At 57.0% G+C, this 18,375-nt stretch overlaps 2 protein-coding genes and 1 long non-coding RNA gene across 8 annotated transcripts in view; 1 reads left to right on the top strand and 2 right to left on the bottom strand.

The window, feature by feature from the left end:
* The window catches only part of FAM168A (family with sequence similarity 168 member A), a 197,715-nt gene extending 197,458 nt beyond the window's left edge, over positions 1-257 (bottom strand). For 2 of the 4 annotated variants that reach the window (XM_065833833.2, XM_065833843.2), the window contains exon 1: positions 135-257. The gene's annotated coding sequence lies outside the window, so the exon portion shown is untranslated. The remainder of the gene's footprint in view (positions 1-134) is intronic. The other 2 variants (XM_065833858.2, XM_065833851.2) reach the window with 2 other exon arrangements.
* Positions 258-2,459: 2,202 nt separating this feature from the next.
* Positions 2,460-17,779, bottom strand: LOC139828866 (uncharacterized). The gene is made up of 2 exons (XR_011740940.1): positions 15,591-17,779; positions 2,460-3,310 (listed from the first exon to the last, which is right to left on the bottom strand). It is a non-coding gene; the product is annotated as an uncharacterized lncRNA (long non-coding RNA).
* Positions 5,048-13,488, top strand: PLEKHB1 (pleckstrin homology domain containing B1). 3 transcript variants are annotated; one of them, XM_065851925.2, is made up of 7 exons: positions 5,048-5,136; positions 6,756-6,805; positions 7,246-7,398; positions 9,128-9,230; positions 9,755-9,794; positions 10,694-10,799; positions 10,982-13,488. In XM_065851925.2, exons 2-7 carry the CDS (start codon positions 6,769-6,771, stop codon positions 11,116-11,118), a joined length of 576 nt encoding a protein of 191 aa, XP_065707997.2. In that variant the 5' UTR covers positions 5,048-5,136; positions 6,756-6,768; the 3' UTR covers positions 11,119-13,488. The 3 variants fall into 3 exon arrangements, with proteins under 3 accessions (XP_065707997.2, XP_065708006.2, XP_071669692.1); XM_065851934.2 differs by lacking the exon at positions 5,048-5,136 and adding an exon at positions 6,470-6,519; XM_071813591.1 differs by lacking the exon at positions 5,048-5,136 and adding an exon at positions 6,659-6,681.
* Positions 17,780-18,375: the final 596 nt, after the last annotated feature.

The raw sequence follows: 18,375 nt of genomic DNA, 5'->3' as shown, positions 1-18,375 counted from the left end.
GTCGCAGACACCCCCCCTTTCCCGCCGCTGTCACTCGCCGCCTCATACACAGACTCCCCCCCCGCCTCCTCAGCGCCGCCCGTGTCGCGGTGTCCGTGTCCCCCCCCCTAACCCCCCCATCCCGGGCCCCTCACCTGCGGCTGCTCGGGCGGCGGCGGCCCCTGTGCCGGTGCCGGTGGCGGCGGCGGCAGCGCGCGCTCCCCGCTCCTCGCGCTGCCTGCGCCGCGGCTCCTGCCTCTGCCCGCAGCCGCTGGGGGAGGCGGAGGGGGGGGGCTGTACCACCGGCGGGACCGTTACAGCGGCGGTGCGGACTACAGCTCCCGGCATGCCCCGCGCGCAGCCGCCGCGCAGCCCGAGCGGCCGCCCGGCGCGGGGCACGCTGGGTAGTGTAGTCCGAAGGGCGGGCGGGGAGGGGGCACGCTGGGAGGTGTAGTGCGGGCGCGGGGCATGCTGGGAGCTGTAGTGAGGGGAAGCGCGGAGGAGGCGGGGCGGCAATGCATGACGGGAGCTGTAGTTCCGCGGGGCATGCTGGGAGGTGTAGTCCGGGCGGGCTGAGGGAGGACGCGGGCTGAGGGGAGCACACGGGCCGCGGCGGGGATCCCCACCGGGCTCGGCACCCAGGGCTCCCAGCGCCCGGCCCCGGCTCTGGGAGACAGGCTGCGGGCCGCCCGGGGAGCGCAGGGCCGGGCCCGCGGCGGGAGAGTAGCGCAACCCGGCCTTGTTTGTGTGACCCCCCCCACCTCCTCCTCACCCCCCTGCCCCGTCCCCTCACCTCACACTTCTGAATAAAATTCAGCGAATGGAAACATCTGGAATATTGTGTGCAGTTGTGGCCCCTCGGTTCCAGAAGGACAGGGAACTGCTGCAGAGAGTCCAGTGCAGCCACCAAGATGCTGAAGGGAGTGGAGCATCTCCCGTGTGAGGAAAGGCTGAGGGAGCTGGGGCTCTGGAGCTGGAGAAGAGGAGACTGAGGGGGGACTCATTCATGGGGATCAATATGGAAAGGGGGAGTGTCAGGAGGATGGAGCCAGGCTCTTCTCGCTGACAACCAATGATAGGACAAGGGGCAATGGGTGCAAACTGGAACACAGGAGATTCCACTCAAATGTGAGAAGAAACTTGTTTGGGGTGAGGGTGTCAGAGCCTGGCCCAGGCTGCCCAGGGAGGTTGTGGAGTCTCCTTCTCTGCAGACATTCAAACCCGCCTGGACACCTTCCTGTGGAACCTCAGCTGGGTGTTCCTGCTCCATGGGGGGATTGCACTGGATGAGCTTTCCAGGGCCCTTCAACCCCTGACACTCTGTGATTCTGAGATTCTACCACAACGTTATCACGATGTGCAGGGGGAAGAAGAAGAATATAAACCCCCCGCTAAAATCCAACCCAGCGCCAAACCTTTTCCCGATAATGAATTTCTGCTAATGAATTTCCGATAATGAATTCCTGTTCGTGAATTCCATTTCCCACGTTTCAAGGCTCCTCCACTTTCTATAAAGGACTGAAGCACCTTTTTGATGTTATTAACCCTCGATACAGCGACTTCATTGCCCTGAGAACCGCGCTGCCCATAACGAAGCGATCAGCGAATAAAAGAAATGTCGAAAAATGAGCTGTTAAACCATCACCCCTTGTCCTACCACAACAGGCCCTGCTCTAAAGTCTGTCCCCATCTTTCTTACAGGCTCTTTTTAAGTACAGAAAGGCTGATTTTGGGAAGGCGGCTGGTGCCCCCCCCAAGCCAGTCCCTGCTTCAGGATCACAAATGAGCATTTTAATTTTTCCTGCAAGAAGAAGTGTGATAAACACCCATGAAACCTTTCAGGAGGGACCAGCAGCACCTGCCAGCACACGTGGCGATGAGGTGGGTGCAAACGGTCACACCACGCTCAGGTTTTAAGGTTGGAAGGTTTTAGGGCTATGAAGTTGGCGAAGGTTTGGAGGGGAAGCCGTATGAGGAGGGGCTGAAGTCACTGGGTTTGTTCAGCTTGGAGGAGACTGAGGGGACAACTCATGGCATCTATGGCTTCCTCACAAGGGGAGGAGGAGGAGCAGGCGCTGATCTCTTTAGTGACCAGTGACAGACCCCAGGGAATGGCAGATGTGCCAGGGGAGGTTTAGGTTGGACATGAGGCAAAGGTTCTTCCCCCAGAGGTGCTGGACACTGAACAGGCTCCCAGGGAGGTGTCACAGCCCCAAGCCTGACAGTGTTCAAGAAGAGACTGGACACCGTCCTCAGACACACGGGGTGACCTGTGGGGTTGTCATTGCAGGGACTCAATGGACTCAATGACCCCTGTGGGTCCTTCCAACTCAGGACATTCTGCGATTCTATGGAAAGGAGTATTTTGGGAAAGCGCTGCTGTCCGGGAGGTAGAGAATCAAATTCCTATGGAGCTTCACCCAGGGACTGGCAGCAACATCCCCACGTCCCCTCCTAGGTCCCTCCTGTCACACACTCACCACTGTCAATAGTATTTTGCTTTTATTCTCGCTGGTGATTTTGTTTCCATCAAACCACCCCCCGGGGAATCGGGGAATTGGGACGGGGCTGACAAGGGTCACACACTTTGGTTTCTCGCCCCTCGGACATGCTGGTGTGGGGGGTGTCGTGAAAACCGTGTCGAAGGAAAGATTTCTCCTCGCACGTTTCTCCCACAGGGTGAAAGATGCTGGTGACACCCATGGGACACGCTCAGCCCCAGCGATGCCGAGTGTCGGGCGGTAAAAGGAGCCTCCAACGCGATTTGGGGGGTCTTTACCCCCCCCAAGCCACATACTGACCTGTCCCAACAGCAGGTGCATGTTCATAAGAGAAAGAACAAACACTGGGGTGTCCTCCCGGGTTTGACGCGAGGACAGCGGGACCGACACCCCCCAGCTTCTCCCTATCTGCCGCCACAGCGAGAGCAGAGCCGCCGGTTTCCTACGGCACGTGAGACACGCGGGAAGTTGCAAAAATCCTTTGCTTCGTACCCAAAACTCAAGGCTTTGGCTGGGACATGGGAAATCTCGGCCGGGCAGCGAGCCAGAGATCTGTGACAGCTTCTTGCTGTGACAAACCCCCCGGGTGAGGCACGGACAGAGCCCAGCTGGGGGAAAAACAAACTGGAAGTTTCAAAGTCCGTCTCTTTTACCGAGCAGCAGTCGATTGCCGCAGGAAACGCGGGGAAATCCGTGATCTGGCTCCTCGGGAGGCTGTTCCCACGTTGCATCCTCTCCTTCCTTCCACCTGCGCAGCTTCACCACCTGGAAATAACCTCCCGGCTCCTCCGGTTGCCGTTTCCACCTGGTGTGACCCAAATTGATCCCATCTAATAAAACAAACCAAACAATTTGTAAAAAAATATATAAACCGAACTCCTAAAATCCCACAGCAGCGTCATTTTTGTCCCCAGAGGAAAGCAGAGCGACTCGGGGATGTTTGATATTCGCTATGCAACCCCCAATTCATCCCGTTTGTCACAAAACACGTGGCTGCGCTCTTTGCTCCCTGGGGGGGGGTTATTTCTGCTTTTTTAATTATTATTATTATTCTTTTGTAGTTGTTTCCCTCCTTCCCTTCTCGGAATGAACCCGGTGGCTCCTCTGCCCGCCGCCCGGGCGCTGCGGCCGAGCGGAACCCATTAGCGCCGGCGCTATAGATTCCTTTCGACCCCGTGAAAAATCCGCTGCCATTTTAAACAGAGCGTCTATTTATTTCCCTCGGCCGCGTGTCCTTTCGCTGCCAAGGAGACCAATTATTCCGGTCCTGTGGCACAGCTCACGATAACACGGCTGAAAAGCTTCTGAGAGCGGTTTATACCAAACCGTGCCTACGTCTACCTGCCGAGGGGCGCTGAATAAGCCCAAATTTCACCCTAAATCCCCCCCAGCGAGGGAACTTCTTTATTAATTCATCGCGGAACGAAGCATCTGGCCCGGCCCCAGCTTTCCAAATGCGTGTCTCTGAAATATTTAGCGCCACCGGGATGTTTTGCAGCCGATAACCTGCGTGGGGCTGCGCGTCTGCGCCCCGGCCGATGGGGTGAGCGCGTTTTAACTCCTTTCTAATCAATCTGTGCTGCTGGATTAATTTAATTCCCTCTGCTCTTGGTCACGGTAAAGCCAGCGCTGGAGGGAGGGGAGAGGAAAGGGGTTTACACTGAAAAGCCCACTGGGTTGTTTTGTATTAAGGGCTGCCAAATGCTTAATAAACAGGTTTGCTATGCCTTGACTAGAAATAATTTGACTTAGATTTTAGGCCGCGTAACACCAACCAGTGGGAGATATATAAAAAATATCTAGTTATTCCCTGCTGTCCTTTATTTTGTGGAAGATGGGGAGTGGAGGAGTCAGGTGATTCTTAGCTCTTGATCTCCCCAAATAATTCAATCTCCCGTTTTCCCCACTGCATTCTGGTCACCAGTGTGGGGATGATTTAGAATCACAGAATCATTTTGGTTTGAAGAGACCCTCAAGATCATCGAGTCCAACCGTCCCCCACCCCTGTCCCTGCCCCATGTCCTGAGAACCTCATGTCCGTCTGTCCAGCCCTCCAGGGATGGTGACTCCAGCACTGCCCTGGGCAGCCTGTTCCAATGCCCCACAGCCCTTTGGGGAAGAAATTGTTCCCCACATCCAACCTCAACCTCCCCTGGTGCAACTTGAGGCCGTTTCCTCTGCTCCTGGCGCTTGTTCCTGGGGAGCAGAGCCCGACCCCCCTGGCTCCAAGCTCCTTTCAGGCAGTTCAGAGATCAGAAGGTCTCCCCTCAGCTCCTGTTCTCCAGCTGAACCCCCCAGGTCCCTCAGCCGCTCCCATCACACTTGTGCTCCAGCCCCTCACCAGCTCCGTTCCCTTCTTCCCCAAAGGGCTGTGGGGCATTGGAACAGGCTGCCCAGGGCAGTGCTGGAGTCACCATCCCTTGATGCTGGATCAAGCACCAGCATCCCCGCTGCCACCAGCCCCGCCGGCACCGCGCGTCAGCTTTTTGGGGTTAAATTGCTCCAAAGCGCTCTTTTCCCTTCGCAGGCGGCTCTCGGGTGTCTGAAGAGCGGTCGGACTACAGGTCCCGTCGGGCCGTGCGGGCGGCGGGGCGGGCGGGGCGGGGAGCGGAGCGCAGCGCTGCCCGCAGCGGGACCCGCCGGCCGCCTCCTCCCGGTGAGCGTGTGCGGGGTGTGCGGGGCGTGCGGGGCGGCTCCGGGGATGGGGGGGGGGACCGGTGGAATGGGGGTGAGGGGTATCGGGGGATGGGCAGAACGGGGATGGGGTACTGGGGATGTGGGTGCCAGGGATGGGAGTACCGGGGATGGAAGTACAAGGGAATGGGAGTACCGGGGATAGGGGTACAAGGGGGTGGGGGTACCGGGGATGGAGGTACAGGGGGATGGGGGTACTGGGGGTAGGGACACAAGGAGGTGGGGGTACCGGGAATGGGGGTACTGGGGATGGGAGTACTGGGAGATAGGGGGTATCAAGTGATGGGGGTACAGGGGATGTGGATACTGGGAATGAGGGTACCGGGGATGGGGGTACTGGGAGATGGGGATACTGGGGGTGGGGGCACTGGGAGATGGGGGGTATCAAGTGATGGGGGTGCTGGGGATGTGGGTACTGGGGGTGGGGGTTCCAGGGATATGGATACTGGGCATGTGGGTTCCAAGGACTGTAAGTACTGGGAATACGCATACTGGGGGGACAGGGAGTACTGGGGGGAGTGACTACTGGGGGACAGGGGTACTGGGGATGTGAATACTGGGCATGGGGGGTACCAGAGACTGGCAGTACTGGGAATGTGGGTACCAGGGGATGCCAGTTACATGGGGACGTGCAAAAAAGGGGTGCCCCAAAATATGGGCACAGGGTGGGGGGGGGATGCCAGGGGACAGGGGTCTTAGGGGCTGGGGGCACAGGACAGTGAGGACACCAGGTGGAGGTACCAGGGGACTGCAAATCCGGAGAGATGAGGGTGCCAGGGGCTGTGATTTTGGGGGATGCGGGTACCAGATGGATACAGGTGCCAGGGGGATACAGTTGCCAAGGGGACGTGGGTACCAGGGGGACGCGGGTACCACGGAGATGCAGCTACCAGGGCTGCTGACTCCTGGGGGATGTGGACACTGGGGGATTTGGGCACCACGTACCACAGAGGTGCTGGGGCTGTGCCTCCCTGTACCCCCAGAGCAGGAGGGGACCCAGCCGGGATGTCCTGGAGGCTGTTCCGGGGGTGCTGAGTCCCCATTATCGGGGTCCCTAGTTGGTGGGTGGGGGTATTGTTGCCATGGCACCGCTCCTGGGGTGCTGGCTCCGCTCGGGGACCTGGGGAGTGATGACTTCATGGCCTTATTAAGGACTAATTTCCATCCAGGCAGGGAAAACAAACCAGCGGGGCCGGCGTTTGCCGTGGAAAGTTACTGGGGCAGTGGGGAGTTAGCGGGGCCGCGGGGAGTTCGCGGCTGTTTTCATACACAGCCTGGATTTCTCCATTTACCTCCGCGGGATGATAATCTCTAAATCCCAATGAGATTAAAGGCAGAGAGAAAGGTGGCTGCAGTTCCTCCTCCCAGCCCTCGCCACGGTTCCCAGATGACGAAACCCCGCGTCTGTCTAACCCCGATTAACCCGCGCGCTCGGCTTATCCCCCCCCAAAAAAAGAGGCGGCGAGGGTGAATCCCCGTCCCGCTTCGCACCCGGAGCTGCGGGGAGGTGAGAACGGGGGGGAAAAACGCACCGAGGCGGGAGCTGCGACTTCAACCTGGTTCTTTTTCCCGTGTCGGCAGGTCCGCGACACCCATGGCGCTGGTGAAGAGCGGGTGGCTTTGGCGGCAGAGTAAGTGCGACCCTTGAGTTTTCCACATCGGGAGACACCCCACCCTCCAAATAAAACAAACCTGGAGGAGTTTTGGCTATGGGATGGTGGTGTGGGGGGAAAGAGGTCCCGACCCGGGCGGTTAATCCACGGCAGCGAGGAAATCGCGGCTCAGCCGCTCATGGATTTATGTAAGAGGCGAGAGGGGCTTTCTGCCACAAAACAGATGCAGCTCCGTGGCCGGGGCTGGATCTGGTCCTGTGCGCACAGTGGGGCAGCACCGAGATGCCCTGATGGCTTTGAGCATATTTTGGCAGCTATTTTTAAGTTCAAGCCACCTGGCTTTGCTGCCCCGGATGCGGCGGGTAAATCCATCTGGAAATTCGGGGGGATGGCGTCGGGTCCGGTGGATGCGCCGGGGGAAACGTGCGGGGTCCTTCACCTCATCCCCATCCCGCCAGGCTCCATCCTGCGCCGCTGGAAGAGAAACTGGTTCGTGCTCTACCTGGACGGCAGTTTGGTTTACTACCACGACGAGACGCAGCGTGACATGGACGGCCGCCTCCACGTCAAGTACAGCTGCCGGGACGTGCGCGCCGGCCGCGAGTGCAGAGGTGAGCGCATCCCCACATCCCCAAAATTACGTTCTGCTCGTGTTTTCGCACACCTAGGCCACCCCAAAATTAACCCAGGCTGCGCAACCCACCCCTTTCCATCTCCCAACCATCCCAAGAGGTGCACGTTGTGTCTTCCGCGGCTTCTCCCCGCGGAAGGAGGAACTCTCCTCCCGCTTTGCGCTTGTTCAAAACACGAGCCCACGGGCCTGACTCATCGCTCGCCGTCTCGCACAAACAAGCAGAACAAAGCGGCAGCTCCGCTCAGCCCACGGCCGCCACACAAAGCGCGAACCCAAAGGTTTCTCCTCCCCGGAGGGTCCCGCTGAGCTTCGAGCCTCGTGGGGTTAAGATTTTCCCCTTGCTCGCGATCCAAGCGTCTCGCGCTTCGACAGAATTTGGGCGCTTGCTGCAATCTGGAGAATCCAAAGCAAACGCAGCTCGGTCGAGATTTTTGGCAAGTTTCTGTCCTTCTGCTTTCTTGCCGCCGCGGGGGTGGAATTTTTCACTCCCCGGCTCTTTCCTCCCGTTGATTTTTAACCTCCGAGAGACTGATGGTAACGTGTAAGCGGCGACGGAGCTGAAATCAGACCCCGATTATAAGCCTGGTGTCCCAACAGGTTTTTAACAGGTTCATTAGCAGCTCAGGGTGGTAATTCACAGAATCACAGAATGTGAGGGGTTGGAAGGGACCTAGAAAGCTCATCCGGTGCAATCCCCCCATGGAGCAGGAACACCCAGCTGAGGTTCCACAGGAAGGTGTCCAGGCGGGTTTGAATGTCTGCAGAGAAGGAGACTCCACAACCTCCCTGGGCAGCCTGGGCCAGGCTCTGACACCCTCACCCCAAACAAGTTTCTTCTCAAAATTAAGCGAAAACTCCTGTGTCCCAGTTTGTATCCATTACTCCTTGTCCTGCCATTGGTTCTCACCGAGAAGAGCCTGGCTCCATCCTCCTGACACTCACCCTTTCCATATTGATCCCCAGGAATGAGTCCCCCCTCAGTCTCCTCTTCTCCCGCTCCAGAGCCCCAGCTCCCTCAGCCTTTCCTCACACGGGAGATGCTCCACTCCCTTCAGCATCTTGGTAGCTGCGCTGGACTCTCTCCAGCAGTTCCCTGTCCTTCTGGAACTGAGGGGCCACAACTGCACACAATATTCCAGGGGTGCTCTCCCCAGGGCAGAGCAGAGGGGCAGGAGAACCTCTCTGACCTACTGACCACCCCCTTCTAACCCACCCCAGGTACCATTGGCCTTCCTGGCCACAAGGGCCCAGTGCTGGCTCATGCTCACCCTGCTGGCCCCAGGACCCCCAGCTCCCTTTCCCCTACACTGCTCTCCAACAGCTCCTTCCCCAACTTACACTGGAACCTGGGGTTGTTCCTGCCCAGATCCAAGACTCTACACTTGCCCTTGTTCTAGTTCATTCCATTTCTCCCCGCCCAACTCTCCAGCCTGTCCAGGTCTCTGATGGCAGCACAGCCTCTGGCGTGTCAGCCACTCCTCCCAGCTTGGTGTCCCCAGCAAACTTGCTGACAGTCACTCTGTTCCCTCATCCAAGTCATTGATGAATATATTGAATAATCCCGGCCCCAGCACTGCCCCCTGAGGCTCTGCACTGGATCCAGGCCTCCAATTCAGAGCCCGTCCCTCTCCTGAGGGGCTCTGTGGGAGATTTGGGGATGGTTTTTGGGGTGTCTCTTTCTGACACTGGATCCCGCCCCTTTCCAGACGTGCAGCCGCCCGAGGGGAAGAGCCGCGAGTGCCTGTTGACCGTGGTGCTGCGCGACGGCTCCAAGACGACGCTTTGCGCCGAGAGCGAGGACGACGCCGTGTAAGCCAAAAAAATCCCCTCTCGGCGCCTTTTCCATCCAGATTATCCCGGCCCAGAACCCCATCCCGCTCCCACTATCGGCTAAAACCCCCTGCGGCCCCTGTTTCCTCAAACACCCACGTTCTGCTGCAACCTGAGATTTGGTTTGCCCGCTGAATAATTGAGAACTCACCCCTCGGCCCCATCGAGGGTGCTGGGGAAGGGTTTTCATTGGTATTCGGCGATAAACAGCGTGAAAGTCAAGTCCTAATTGACTTAAGGCCACGGGCAGCAGGAGGAAACACCCACTTTTCGCATTGTTCCCCTTTTATTCGTTCCTATAAAAGTTAAAACAAATTAAAACCTAATTTTTCTAAAATAATAGAAAACAGGCAACCTTCAGCTGCACTGGATGGAGGGAAATGTTCAGCGGCGGCCAAGCTGAGCTTAATCAATTAAGCTTGACCCCGGCTGAATGGAAATTCACTTACTGCCCGCTTTTTCGGCACGATTTAGATAACCGGGCCCCTCTGTTTTGTTTGCAGCGCTTGGAAGATGGCGGTGCTGGAGGCTAAAGCCACCCCGGTGAGGCTTCGTCCCCCTAAAAATAGGGGTATTGTCCCCAAAATGGGCTTTGGGTGAGGGTCACGCTAACCTGAGTCCCCCCCAGGCAGAGTCACAGTGACAGGGGACACGGGGACAGGGGAATGGGGATGGAATTTCAAGGGAATGGGGCAGAATTTAAGGCGATGGGGACAGGGTTATGGTGACAGGGACAGGGTTAAGGTGATGGGGACAAGGTTACAGTGACAGGGACAGGGTTAAGGTGACGGGGACAAGGTTAAAGTGATGGGGACAGGGTTAAGGTGATAGGGACAAGGTTAAAGTGATGGGGACAGGGTTAAGGTGATAGGGACAAGGTTACAGTGACAGGGACAGGGTTAAGGTGGCGGGGACAAGGTTAAGGTGAAGAGGACAAGGTTAAGGTGACGGGGACAAGGTTAAGGTGACGAGGACAGGGTTAAGGTGATGGGGACAGGGTTAAGGTGACAGGGACAGGGTTAGGGTAACAAGGACAAGGTTAAGGTGACGAGGACAGGGTTAAGGTGACGGGGACATGGTTAAGGTGACGGGGACAGGGATAAGGTGACATGGAGAAGGTTAAGGTGACGGGGACAAGGGTAAGGTGACGGGGACAAGGGTAAGGTGATGGGGAACACGGTTACAGTGACAGAGGCCAAGTTAAAGGGCATAGGGACAGAGTTAAAGGGACACAGCTGAGGTGACAGAGGCCACAGCTGAGGTGACCTGAGCACAGGTGGGTGATTCAGGTGCTTGGAAAGGCCACCCAGGGCATTTCAGACACTCCGGGCCCCCCCGTTTCAGCAGCACGGGGGAACCCAAGCGGTTCAAACCCCATCATGCACGGGGGAAACTGAGGCACGGCCACAGCTGATGTCGTGGCCTCACGCTGCTGCTCCCAGGTGCACGTCTACGACCCCTACGACGACGACTACTACCAGACGGTGCCCCTGGACTCCCACCAAACCGCCTACATCAGCTCCGGCCACTACGCCCCCCAGTATGGAGGTGGGTGACCCCCCCAGATTCAACCCATCCCTCCTCAATTCACCGCTTCGCCTTATTACCACCTGCTTAATTTGGGCAGGGGGAGATGGGGCTGGGATCCCCCCAGTGTTGGCAGCAGACAGCGGAGCCGCAGCCAAAACTGGGGTCCAGCTCACCCCCCCTTTCTCCATTTTGCTTTGCAGCTCCCGGGGTGACCCACGTCATCGTGCGCGAGGATCCGTACCGGGTGTCCGGGGACCAGATGGCCCTGGGGCTGCTGGCGGGGGCGGCCACCGGCGCCGCGCTGGGCTCCTTCATGTGGATGCCATGCTGGTTTTAACCCCCCCCCCCCCCCCAAAACTGGGCCGCATCTCCCCAGCTCGGTTTAACTCACCCGCGGCTTGGAACCCGCCCTGAGCCACCCTCAGCCTCCCAAAAACACCCTGCGGACAGAGACCCGGCCCCAAACTCACCCCAACCCTCCTCACTGCACTGGCTTTTGCATTAAATAACCCCCACGTGCTGCAGAGACCCCCCCAAAACCGTATCCCAAACCCCCACTGGCATCCCATTCCCATCCGAAGGCCTGGGAGCGACCGGGGCTGGCGGCAGAGGGTAGGGGGAAGTGCAACAAGCCCTAAAACCCGGCTTAATTCAGCAACCCCACCTAAATACCTGGGGGTTTGAACGGAGCAGGAGAGCGAGTGCTGCTCCAAAGACCTATTTTTGGGGAGACATATGATTTTTTTTGCAACCCAATGCACAGCAGCTCTGTAAGCCTACCCTGACTGGAGTGAGGCATTGGACAGTGTCCCACAGCATCCTCACAGCTCAACTGAGGGAGTGCGGTCTGGATGAGCGGGTAGTGAGGTGGACTGGGAACTGGCTGAAGGGAAGAAGCCAGAGAGTCGTGGGCAATGGGGCAGAGTCCAGTTGAGGCCTGGATCCAGCGCAGAGCCTCAGGGGGCAGTGCTGGGGCCGGAATTATTCAATATATTCATCAATGACTTGGATGAGGGAATAGAGTGACTGTCAGCAAGTTTGCTGGGGACACCAAGCTGGGAGGAGTGGCTGACACGCCAGAGGCTGTGCTGCCATCAGAGACCTGGACAGGCTGGAGAGTTGGGCGGGGAAAATATAATGAACTAGAACAAGGGCAAGTGTAGAGTCTTGGATCTGGGCAGGAACAACCCCAGGTTCCAGTGTAAGTTGGGGAATGACCTATTAGAGAGCAGTGTAGGGGAAAGGGAGCTGGGGATCCTGGGGACAGCAGGGTGAGCATGAGCCAGCACTGGGCCCTTGTGGCCAGGAAGGCCAACGGTACCTGGGGTGGGTTAGAAGGGGGTGGTCAGTAGGTCAGAGAGGTTCTCCTGCCCCTCTGCTCTGCCCTGGGGAGACCACCCCTGGAATATTGTGTCCAGTTGTGGCCCCTCAGCTCCAGAAGGACAGGGAACTGCTGGAGAGAGTCCAGCGCAGCCACCAAGATGCTGAAGGGAGTGGAGCATCTCCCGTGTGAGGAAAGGCTGAGGGAGCTGGGGCTCTGGAGCTGGAGAACAGGAGACTGAGGGGGGACTCATTCATGCTTACAGATATAGAAAGGGGGAGTGTCAGGAGGATGGAGCCAGGCTCTTCTTGGTGACAACCAATGACAGGACAAGGGGTAATGGGTTCAAACTGGAACACAGGATTTTCCACTTAAATGTGAGAAGAAACTTGTTCCTGGTGAGGGTGTCAGAGCCTGGCCCAGGCTGCCCAGGGAGGTTGTGGAGTCTCCTTCTCTGCAGACATTCAAACCCGCCTGGACACCTTCCTGTGGAACCTCAGCTGGGTGTTCCTGCTCCATGGGGGGATTGCACTGGATGAGCTTTCCAGGTCCCTTCAACCCCTGACATTCTGGGATTCTGTAAGGGTTTTTTTGGGGGGGTCCAGCACCAGAGCAAGTGCTGACGTGAGAGGCGACCCCAGGGATGCTCGCGAGACAGGTGAAAGATTAAGGGGGGTAAAAAACTCGGCAGGATTTTCCAGCTTTGCTGGGCCTGGCCAAGCTGGAGAAGTGGGGGCCAAACCTCAGGAAATCTCTGCCAAACCCCTTGGAATTGGGGCTGGGAAGAGCCCTGGGAGTATCACAGCTTCCCCAGCAAAGCAGCATCTTGAGCTTCACCCTGATTTTTGGGAAATGGGAGAAATCACCGTGGGACAAAGAGAAGGGGAAGAAATCACCTGGGGAGCAGGGACCCATTTTGGCAGCCAAACCTGGGTCTGCGAAATATGGATTTGGGATTGAGGGGGGTGATACGGTGCCCTCGGGTGGCCCTGAGGCTCAGGGGACAAGGGGCAGCTCAGCTTTTTGTGCTGTGTTGGGCAGACATCGAGGGAAGAGGGAGAAGCCGCCGAGTGTCACCCTTAGAGGTGCCATTTGATCCTGGAGACAACAGTGCTATTAAAACAAATATCAGGAATTACAAACAAAAAACCACAGCTAGATTAAAAAACCACCGTGACACCAGCACCCTGCTCTTGCTGTTTAAGCCCCGGATCAGTTCGCCCCTGTGCCCAACGGGGGATCGGGATGTCCCAAAACCACCGTCCCCGGTCTCCTTTGCCTCGCTGCTGCTTCAATCCTGCTCCCGTCAACCCAGCGATTTTTGGAGAGAAAAACAGGAAAATAAAAGCGCTATCAGCAGTCGAATAAAGGCAGCGAAAAACAAGAGCCAGGCTGCGGGTGAGTGAGGATGAAGAGGGGGCTGCTCATCCTTCACCATCTCCGGGGGTGGGAGGGTTTTGGTCTCATGTCCTCAGCTCCCCCATCTCCTGCACCCCTTTTCCTCCCTATTTTCCAACCGGGAGCTCTGAGGGCAGCGGAGGGGCTGGGAAGCACGAAACCATCCTCTAGTTCTTGCAAACCTGGGGTTTGAGATCTCGCGGCTGCGGTTCCCCGGCACCGCGGGGTCTGGGGGTCCCCGCTGCGGCCACAGAATGCGGCACGATGGCCCCGGAGAGAAAAAACCACCTGAGAAATCCACCTTTGCAGCCCAAATTCAGAGTTGGCGCCGGGAAGGGCTCAGTGCAGCGAAGGGCCCTGCACACCCCGTTTTAAATCTCAAAAATGGCAGAAAAGCATCACTGGGTTTATTTAACGAGCACGCTGTGGAAGCTGAGGTTGGCCTGCCTCTTGCTTTCAGAAAAAAATAAGCTTTGCTCCCTCCTGGATCTGCACTCAGCCCCATCTCATGTTTTCTGACCCCTTTTCCATCATCACCTAAGTCTGTACCTGCAGGAGATGAGTTTTTGTGGGGTGTCCCCCACCCTGAGCCAAGGGCAGAGCTTTGGGAGTGACTTTGCTCCTCATGGATGGGAAGAATCATGGAATAGTTTGGGTTGAAGGGACCTTCCCAGCTCCCCCAGTGTCACCCCTGCCATGACAGGGACATCTTCACCAGCTCAGGTTGCTCAGAGCCCCGTCCAGCCTGGCCTGGGATGTCTCCAGGGATGGTTCAGCCACCACCTCTCTGGCCAACCTGGGCCAGGCTCTCACCACCCTCAGGCCAACAATTTGTTCCTCATGTCTGGTCTGAATCTCCCTCCTTTAGTTTCAAACCATCACCCCTTGTCCTGTCACAACAGGCCCTGCTAAAAGAAGCCCCAGCTGCCACTGTTGCCACTAATTAGCACTAGAGGCTGCTAATGACGCAGCCTGGGACATGGAGGCCTCGGCACCAAGCTCAGCTCTGGTGGGAATGAAGCACCTGAGTCTCAGCAGTAGAATCTGCAGGTGCCAGGCAGCTGGGCAGTGAAGAGGCAGTTGAGGGGTCACACCAAGCAGGACACCCCTGAACCCTCTTTTCTCAGGGGCTGCAGCAATCCCGGCAGCGGGCAGATGGGCTCTCCAGGGCCAGGAGCTGCTGGCAGGTATTTAGCCCACAAGGTGCATAACCCAAGGGTGAGACACACCTGGATATGGAAACATCTGGAAATGCTTCACCGAGAGCAGTGCAATCTGGAAACTGGCACTTTGTTCGACATCACGTCCAGCTGCTGACCTGCACTGGGGTCACAGCAACCCCAGGTAGCGCTACAGGCTCGGGGAAGAGCGGCTGGAAAGTGCCCGGTGGAAAAGGAGCTGGGGGTGTTGGTGCCAGCGGCTGAACATGAGCCAGCGTGTGCCCAGGTGGCCAAGAGGCCACCAGCATCCTGGCTGGGACCAGCACTGGTGTGGCCAGCAGGCCCAGGGCAGTGACCGTCCCTGTGCTGGGACCTGGGGAGGCCAAACCGCCAATCCTGGGGGCAGTTTTGGGACACACACCAAGAAAGGCCTTGAGGTGCTGGAGAGAGTGGAGAGAAGGGAAGGGAGCTGGTGAGGGGCTGGAGCACAAGTGTGATGGGAGCGGCTGAGGGACCTGGGGGGTTCAGCTGGAGAACAGGAGCTGAGGGGAGACCTTCTGATCTCTGAACTGCCTGAAAGGAGCTTGGAGCCAGGGGGGTCGGGCTCTGCTCCCCAGGAACAAGCGCCAGGAGCAGAGGAAACGGCCTCAAGTTGCGCCAGGGGAGGTTGAGGTTGGATGTGGGGAACAATGTCTTCCCCAAAGGGCTGTGGGGCATTGGAACAGGCTGCCCAGGGCAGTGCTGGAGTCACCACCCCTGGAGGGTTGGACAGACGGACATGAGGTTCTCAGGACATGGGGCAGTGCCAGGGGTGGGGAACAGCTGGACTCGATGATCCTGAGGGTCTTTTCCAACTAAAATGATTCTGTGATTCTATGAAAAGCTCCTTTTCCCGAGCTCAGACCCCCACACTCCCCACCCCTGCAGTACCTGCACATCCCAGGGCTGATCCCGCTCCTCTCCTGTCACCAGGGCTGTGACCCAGGGACACCGAGTGATCCAGGTAAGGCCATTGAGCAGGGCAGCGATTCCCAGGCTCTTCATGCTGTCAGTGTGAGCAGCTGGTGGCAGGCAGACCCTTCGCTAGGAAGCTAAACAAAGGAGCAATCAAATAGGTTAAAAACAAATCTGGAAGGACACACAGACTTCCGGGCTGACCCTCTCCATTCAAACAGACCCGCACGACCCCTCACTCCCAAACATCAGCCCAGAACAACTCAAAAAACCCTCCAAAACGAGGATGAAGGTGGTGGGATCTGCACTGAGGAGCAGGCACGGACACAAAAAGCAGCCCCTAAGATTAACGCTTGAATGCGATAGCGAAGAAACTGGGTGGAGGCCGCTTGGTCCTCGCCGCAATCAGAAATCCTTTCTTTGGAAATAAAGCTGCATCGCGGGCTGCTGCACCTGAGTAAATGTCAGGATGAAACCTGCAATTCCCACCTGGTTGGGGTAAATGTGGAAAGGTCAGTGCCAGCACCAATAAACACCATTTTCTCCCTTGAACTCGTATCTGACACGCGGCTCCGCGGATGAACCGACGAGCGGAACGAGGGGGGATAGAGAGTGATTTCAGCGCTTTAATCAGCGGTGATTTTAATCAACCCTCGTTCCAGACGCGCTCCCCGGGTGGCCCACAGCGAGCGCTCAACACGGCTTTCATTTCTATCTGAAAACCTCGTGGCCAGGCTGGATGAATCGACTCAGGAAAAGCGCTTGTGGAAAAGCTGCCTCCAGGCCTTCAGCCCTGCCCTCCTCCTCCTCCTCCTCACCCTCCGGGGACCGGCGGAGCTGCCGCTGTCATTGCGATTCAGCCGGCATTTCGCTCCCGATGTGCTTACGGCACCGGTTACATTTGGCCACTACAATATCTCAAGTATCTTATTAAAAAGACTTAAGACTTTGGTGAGTGCTCAGGCTGGGAAAGGTGGTTATAGGGGGGAAAAAACAACAAAACAACTCTTTTTGCAAACTGAGGGAAAAAACAAGCCTGAAAATTCAAGCAACGAGGAGGCAGCACAGACGGTGTTTGCAGCTGCTCTGCGGCGCAAATAGCAGCTTGCCCGCCCCTCATTTATCTTCTTTTTGGGGCTGGTACATGCCCAGCATGGAAAAAGGTGTTTCTGCGTCAGGTAAGAGCCCTCTCACGGTTTAATTTGCTGAGGATTTGGGCGCTGGAAGCAAAAAGTCGCTTCTGTGCAGGGAGGGGACGGTGGCTGCTGCAGCTCTGCAGATGCTGCCGGGAGGACGTTGCGGATTCTCCAGCCTGGAAAAATCAGGGTAGACAAAGAAACCATGCAGAGCCAGATGCTCCCTGCGTGACTTCAGTTTTATATATAAAATATATCATTTATATAGAGAAAAAAGGAGCGGAGAGCTTGAGTGACGCAGCTGCGAGCTGGTGGCCAGGACCAGTGTCCTCAGACCAGCATCCCCAGCCTGTGCCTTGCCCAGTCTCTCTCCAGTTTAATCCAGCTCCCTGTTATAGGTGAGAAGCTGGGATGCTGGTACTAGGTGGGAGCCCCAAGGCTACGCACAACGGCAGCGTTAAGGTGATTAACGGCAACGGGGAGGAATACGGAGGAATTAAGACCGAGGCGCATCAGCACTACACCACCTGTTCACGTTCCTTCCAACAAATTAAGCCTAAACCCAGTTTTAAGGGGACCGTTCCGCAAGGCAGCTCTCTAGGTCTGCTTTCATAGAATTATAGAATGATTTTGGTTGGAAAAGACCTTTATGATCGAGTCCGACCACAACCCAACCCTGGCACTGCTCCGTGTCCCTGAGAACCTCATCTATGTGTATTTTCAACCCTCCAGGGATGGTGACTCCAGCACTGCCCTGGGCAGCCTGTTCCAATGCCCCACAGCCCTTTGGGGAAGAAATTGTTCCTACATCCAACCTCAACCTGCCCTGGTGCAACTTGAGGCCGTTTCCAAGGCAGAGAAGCTCTCCCGGTGCCAAACGCCTTCTCCAGTGACCCCAACTCCCGCACGTCTCCGCAGCTACAAACCTACGCTCGCGTTTCTTCCCTGTCAAATTGAACAATTGATTTATCAATTAGCTTTTTAATATAGAAATAGCAACGGGGATAACTCAGAGAGCGTCCCCGTTGCTGGTACTCACCAGGGAGAGCAGAGGGAACATCGGGACGTAGAGAGAAAGGAGCGGAAAGACGCAGCCGGAGCAGGGACGGGACGCGCTCTCGGGCTCGGTATCGCTCGCCGATGGCTGGAAACAATCGCAGAGACACCGTGTAGAACCGGAGGGACAACAAGCACACAGCTCCACCATCTTTCCTCAAAAATAACCAACCCCAACCAACTTACTTTTGCCCCTTTTTGCCGCCACGAACCTGCGGTCTAGACGTACTTAGAGAAGATGAGCCAGAGCTTTCCAATGAGACAGGTATTTATTTAGTTCAAGCGCTAAGGATTTCCGCCGTTGCCGTCGTCGGGTCATATTATCAAACAGAGCTGAGGTACCATTGACATTCCAACATGAAAGAACCTTTTTTCCCCCCCTTATACAATTTCTTCAACTACTCGGATCAAGACAAAAAGTGAGCAACGGAACGGCTGCGTCATGGGCTGTACAACCATCAAGCCAGAGCGGGGAGGAGACAAGAAACGGAGCAGAAAGCTCCACCGTTTACCAAAAAATCAGCTTTAAAATGGTTGTTCCTGCGGCTCTACCAGCCAAGGCGACGGAG

The sequence above is a fragment of the Patagioenas fasciata genome, chromosome 1 (genome assembly GCF_037038585.1).
Source record: "Patagioenas fasciata isolate bPatFas1 chromosome 1, bPatFas1.hap1, whole genome shotgun sequence".
Lineage (NCBI taxonomy): Eukaryota > Metazoa > Chordata > Aves > Columbiformes > Columbidae > Patagioenas > Patagioenas fasciata.
This window is presented reverse-complemented; position numbering and strand designations above follow the sequence as displayed.